The 6,314-nt window shown below is 51.0% G+C and overlaps 1 protein-coding gene across 1 annotated transcript; it reads right to left on the reverse strand.

Moving 5' to 3' along the window:
• Nucleotides 1-5,617: 5,617 nt before the first annotated feature.
• On the reverse strand, nucleotides 5,618-5,966 carry LOC104279706 (feather keratin Cos1-2-like). Its single transcript, XM_009877081.1, has one exon. It carries the CDS (start codon nucleotides 5,924-5,926, stop codon nucleotides 5,618-5,620), a length of 309 nt encoding a protein of 102 aa, XP_009875383.1. The 5' UTR covers nucleotides 5,927-5,966.
• Nucleotides 5,967-6,314: the final 348 nt, after the last annotated feature.

A 6,314-nucleotide genomic window follows, 5' to 3' on the forward strand; every position in this document is an offset into this window, starting at 1 on the left:
GCTGGGTCCCTGTGTTGGGGCTATTTGAAATGCTTTTCTCAGAAAAAAGCTCTAACATTCCTCAGCTGGATGGCCAAGGACTTTTCTGAATGAGGTCATGCCCTATCCTTCCTTTTCCCTCTCTCCTCAGCTCAACCCAATGGTGCCTCTCCAGGCTTAACTGTGTTGTGCTGCTGATTTTCATTGAATGGCAGAATTGTTGAGGCTGGAAAAGACCTCTGAGATCATCAAATCCAGCCTATGCCCCAACATTATGGCAATGGCTAGACCATGGCACTAAGTGCCACATCCACCCTTTCCTTAAACCCCTCCAGGAATGGTGTTTCCACCACACCTCTGGGCAGTGCATCCCAATGCCTGAGCACCCTCTCCAGGAGGAAGGGCTTCCTGATATCCAACCTAAACCTCTGATCCAGTTTCAGGCTGTGCCCTCTCATCCTATCACTGGTTGCCTGGGAGAAGAGCCCGGCCCCCACCTGACTACAAATTCCCTTCAGGGAAGTTGTAGAGAGTGAGAAGGTCCCCCCCGAGTCTCCTCTTCTCCAGGCTAAACCTGAGTCTCCTCTTCTCCAGGTTAAACCCCCCCAGCTCCCTCAGCCTCTCCTCACAGGACTTGCCCTCTAGTCCCTTCCCCAGCCTCGTTGCTCTCCTCTGGACCCACTCCAGCACCTCAATAACTTTCTTGAGATGAGGGACCCAGAACTGCACACAGGGCTCGAAGTGAGGCCTCCCCAGTGCTGAGCACAGGGGCAGAATTACATCCCTGCTCCTGCTGGTCACACTGCTTCCGATACAAGTCAGCATGACGTTGGCCTTCCAGGCCACCTGGGCTCACTGATGGCTCATGTTCAACTGGTTGTCAACCAGGTCCCTCTCTGCTGGGCCACTCACCAGCCACTCCTCCCCTAGCTGGTGGCACTGCAGGAGGTTATTGTGGCCAAAGTTTAGGACCCTGCACTTGGTCTTATTGAACTTCATACTGTTGGCCTCAGCCCATCGACCCAGTCTGTCCAGGTGCCTCTGCAGCGTCTTCTTACTCCCCGTCATATCGACACTCCCCCTCAGCTTGGTGTCATACATGAGTTTACTAAGGGTAGACTCAATCCCCTCATCCAGGTTGTCAATAAAGATACCGAACAGGACTGGGCCCAATATCAATCCCTGGGGGACGCCACTGGTCACCGGACCCCATCCTACCTAACACTGCCCTCAGGAAAAATTCTTGCCATTTTTAACTCACGTATTGTCTGTGCACTCTCTGAGTACAGAAACAATGCTGTGGGCACTCCCGGCGCTTTGTCCTTTCCCAGAATGGTCTAGCTTTGTTGTGATTGTTTCTGGGTGTCCTCAAAAGGGTCTATAGTTGGCTCTGCTCCTGTGCATGTACCTGTCCTGTGTGTTTTTGTTTGTGTGAGTGCTCATAGGTGCAAAAATATGGCCATGGTTCCTCACAGGTGTGCATGAGCATGTGTATGTCCTTTTGTGCCCCTCCTGAGGAATGAACGGTGTTGCTTGTGGCGGGGACAATCTCCACTGCTCTGTCAGGAGCATTGAGGAGCAGCAATTTCACAGTGCCAACAGGAGCCAAAGTCCACTGAATGGTGATCGTATTAGTCTGCTAGAGATCTGTCCAGGGAAGGGGTCCATGCCTCCTTAACCATCCTTCTCCTGCCTCTCCACAGCTCATGCTCTGCTTTGACAATTCCTGGCCTGAGAAGCTTCCTCTTCAGATCAGTTAGGATTCTGTGTCTAATTCAGGATGCCAGCCAGTCCCCCTCCTCCCTGCCTCTCCAGGCCTTCCACTTCTAATTCTTTCCTACAGTGTGACAGAACCCATCCATAAACAGACATATTGCTTCTCATTTTCTGGGAATTTATCATGTGGTGGGGCCTCTTTGACATGTATCACCTATGGTCATTGCAGATTCAGAGCATTGTCTCAGCTGGAAAAGATCATTAAGTCCAGTTGTTAACCTAGCACTGTCAGCTCCAACACTAGACCATGTCCCTGAGCACTTCATCTACATGTCTTCTAAGTATCTCCAGGGGTAGTGACTCTACCAGTTCCCTGGGAAGCCTATTCCAGCGCTTAGGCAATCTTTCCAGTGAGGGATATTTTCCTAATTTCCAATCTAAACCTCCCCTGGTGCAACTTGAAGCCATTTTCTCTTGCCCTATTCCTTGTTACATGGGAGAAGACACTGGCCCTACCTTAATACAAACTCCTTTCAGGTAGTTGTAGAGAGTGATAAACTCTCCCCCGAGCCTCTCTTTCGCCGGGCTAACAAACTCAATTTCCTCAGCTGCTCTCATAATACTTTTTCTCAAGACCTTTCAACAGCTTTGTTGCCCTTCTCTGGAAGCACCTCAGTGTCTTTTTTTGTCATGATGGCCCCAAAACTCAACATAGGATTCGAGGTGTGGCCTCACCAGTGCTGAGGACAGGGGAACAGACATTGCCCTGGTCCTGCTGGCCACACTATTTCTGATACAGTCCAGGATGTCATGGTCTTCTTGGCCACTTTGGAAAACTATTGGCTCATCTTCAGTCAGCTGTTGACCAACACTCCCAGGCCCTTTTCAGCTGAGCAGGTTTACACCACTCATGCCCAAGCCTGTGGGATTTCATGGAGTTGTTGTGATGCAGGTGCAGGACCCAGCACTTGACCTTGTTGAACCTCTGCCCATCAACCCAGCCTGTCCAGGTCTCTCTGTAGAGTCTTCGTACCTTCAAGTATATCTACATTCCCATCCAGCTTTGTGTTGTGCCCGACGGTGTGTACCCTGTGCCTTCAGGAGAAGCTCACAGGTCCTGCTGAGCACAGAACCAGGTCTGGCTCTCACTAACAGGTCTCTGTGGAGCTGGGGTTATTTGCCCTCACACAGCTCCTTTCCTGACCGCAGCTGGGTTTTGGCACTTGTGGGACCATTATGTCCCTGGGCCTCAGGAAAGCTGCTCTATGCTTGAGGGTGACAAGGCAGAACAGAGCAGTGGTGTGTGTTTGGCCACCAGTCAGTGTTCTGCGGCTGCCGTCAGCTAAGTGAGTGCTAGGTTCAGAGGGAAAGGGACCTTCAGTGTGTGGCCTGCTGTAGCTGATGCCATGTGGTGGATTGATCCTGGTTGGCTACCAGGTGCCCATCAAAACTGCTCTATCACTTCCCCTCCTCAGCAGAACATTGGAGAGAAAAATATAATGAATATCTCACAGGTTGAGATAAGGACAGGGAGATCACTCAGCAGTTACTGTCTGTGTGGGCTGAAATAGGCAGGAACAACCACAGACCACGGCTGAAGTGCAAAGAGTAGATTTATTCTTGCTACCTGGGAATCTGGAGAATCCTTGCAGCAGCACCCAGATGGAGGCACACAGGCAGTGATCACACAGGCAGCATGTCAAGTGGAAGCGCAGGCATAAGGAGATCTCTCCTTGCTAGAAAGCACGTGATATTTATCCCACGGCTTCACTATGGTTACTTGCTGCTCTGCCTGAGTTCCCAGGACTCACATGACAGCTTTGCAGGCCAGGAACGTGAGAGATGCCCCCGCATCTATCCCAGGTCTCTGTTATCTGTGTACAGGTGTGCTACTCATCAAGCACACAAGGCCAAGCAGTAATCTAGTGTGAGTATGTGTTTTCCAGCACCTCAGGTGCAAGTTGCTTGAGCATACCCACAGTCCTTCTCATCAATTTTCCATTACAACTCTACACTGTCATGGGCAACCTAGACTCAGCTTTGGGAAACTAGTGTGATTTATTACCAATCAACTGAGAGAAAGGCAACGAGAAATAATCCAAGTCTTAAAACTACCTTCCTCATACCGCACCCTTCTCCCTGTGCTTAGCTTTATTATTGATACCTCCACCTCTTCCCCTTGAGTGACGCAGGGTGATGGGGGATGGAGTTGGTGGTCAGTTCATCATATATTTTCTCTGCCACTCCTTCCTTACCATGGGGAGCACTTCTCACATGCTTCCCCCTCTCCACTGTGAGGTTCCTTAAACAGGAGACTGTTCTTCAGAAAACTCTCAAATGTGAGTCCCTCATACTGGGCTACAGTCCTGCCAGCAAACCTGCTCCAGTGTAGCCTCCAGTCTCCATGGGTCCGCAGGAGTCTGCACCAGGATGGACTTTCACAGGATCACAATCTCATTCAGGCATCAACCTGCTCTGCCGTGGAGTCTTCCACAGGCTGCCTGTGGACATCTCCATCACCAACAACCTCCATGGGTTGCAGGGGAACAACATGCCTCAACATGGACTTCACCACAGACTGCAGGGGAGTCACTGCTCTGGCACATGGCACTCCTCTCTCTGCCTGCAGTTGTGCAGTAACTTCTCCTCACTTTAAAATATGCTATCACAGAGGTGCTACCAGCATCACAGGTTGATTATGTCTTGGCCAATGGAGGGTCTGTCTTGGGGCAGGCTAGCATTGGCTCTGTAGGACACAGGGGAAGATTTAGCAGCTTCTCACAGAAGCCAGATCTACAACCCTCCAACTATCAAAATCTTGTCATGTAAAACAAATACATACATGCATAGCCAACAGGCAGGCCACGGTAGATGCTCTGATGAAAAATGATAGTGCTGCATGGAGAAGCTGCTCCTGTGGCACATGCCCAGGCGTCTTGACCAGGCCCAAAGATCAGGTGATGGAGGGGAGAGGAAGAAGATGGGGTCAAAAAACTGGGTCATTCCCAAGGCTGTTCACCCATTCCCAGTTCTTGCCATCCTTTGGACACGTACTCTGGAATCTCTTTCTCCAGCACACCTCCACACAAAGCAAAAGGAGCACTCTTAACCAAAACCTAGAGGTGCTGCTGACCTCCACAGAGCCTCCATCATGCATACATTTCCTCTTTTGAGTGCAGCAGTTGTCAAGATTCCTATTCACAAGATTTACTCCAGGGCCAAGGGTCTATTACTGAGCAGAGTTGCAACAAGTCCAAACCAGATGACCCTTTGCTGTGGAGTGACTAAAAATGTCATCCAAAGCTTCAAAAATCGGTGTCTGAAAGAGAACTCACTGCAGCGTGGTCAAGTCTCCAATGCTTCTATCAGGGATGTGTGTTCCATGCCTCTGCACCCACAAATTTTGCCTCCAAAGCAATGTTTTTCAGACCCAGCATTCACGACACAGATGGAATGACCACCTAAGGGACACAGGCAGGTTTGCAGAAATTGTTTAATGAGACTAAAGGGGTAAACGAGATCAGTCCAAGGGGAGATCACCAGTGGGGGGAGCATCAGGAGCAGCTACAAAAGTTCTTTCTCTGTTCCTGTGGAAGAGTTCCCACAGGCAATCTGTTGACCTATCTGGCCAAGGAAGAAAGGCTAGCAGGTCTCTCCAGGCTGTTCACTGGTGTCTACACAGCAGGCATTGAGGGGAGCACAATGCAGCATAGAAAAGAGAGAAGAGTGAGCAGACGACAGAAAAGTAGACGTTGCCTATGTTTTCAGAGAGCCCAGAGGTTAGTTTCTTCCGGTCTTGCCCTTGAAGAACAAGCAAGGGACGGCCAGGTGCTCTTAAAACAATGGCAAAAACTTTGATCCTCTGTCCAGCATCATGTCCTGAGATCCTGTGAGACCTTGTTTCAGATAGTCGTCGGCATCTTTAGCAGGGGAGGCAAGTTCTGCCACAGTAGCGGTGGGTGATGCAGGAGAGGTCAAAGCCCCCAGAGTTGATGGGCACGCCCTCACAGCTCAGGATGCTGCCAACAGCAGCGGAGGTGGAGGAGCCCACAACGGTGTTCTGTGGGAAGGAGCTGAGGATGGGTCCGGGCAGGGTCACCACCACGGGGGAGGGCTCGATGCCAACAGTGGAGCTCTGGCACTGCCGCACACAGGGCTCATTGCAGCTGTTGGCCAGAGGGGTTGGGCCGCAGGGCTGGCAGCAGGGTATGCACGGGGTGCAGCAGGACATGTCTTTCCTCTGGAGGTGCACCTGGGAGAAAAGACAGAGAGGAAGAAAATGATGGGGATGCCTGAGGAGCAGCCAGACACCACACTATGCAGGAGTCAGTGAACTTGCAGGGCCAGGGGTTTGAGGCTATGAAGAAATGGATGAGGGCTTTGTGGTCTCATCCTGCCAGGGCTCAAACAGAGCCAAGTGTTACATGGCTACAGCCTCACTCATTGTCCAGGAGACACCTCAGCACATTTTCAGCCTCCCTCCATGCCCAACCTTCTCCTCACCTCTACTGTTATGAACCCCCAAGACTGGCACAGGACAAAGTCGGTGTCAGCTGAGAGGTCCCCTGAAGTGAAAGGTCCTCTGAGAGAAAGCCAGGAAGGAGAAGGGACTTGAGAAT

Source organism: Apaloderma vittatum, unplaced genomic scaffold (assembly GCF_000703405.1).
Source record: "Apaloderma vittatum isolate BGI_N311 unplaced genomic scaffold, ASM70340v1 scaffold1989, whole genome shotgun sequence".
Classification (NCBI taxonomy): domain Eukaryota; kingdom Metazoa; phylum Chordata; class Aves; order Trogoniformes; family Trogonidae; genus Apaloderma; species Apaloderma vittatum.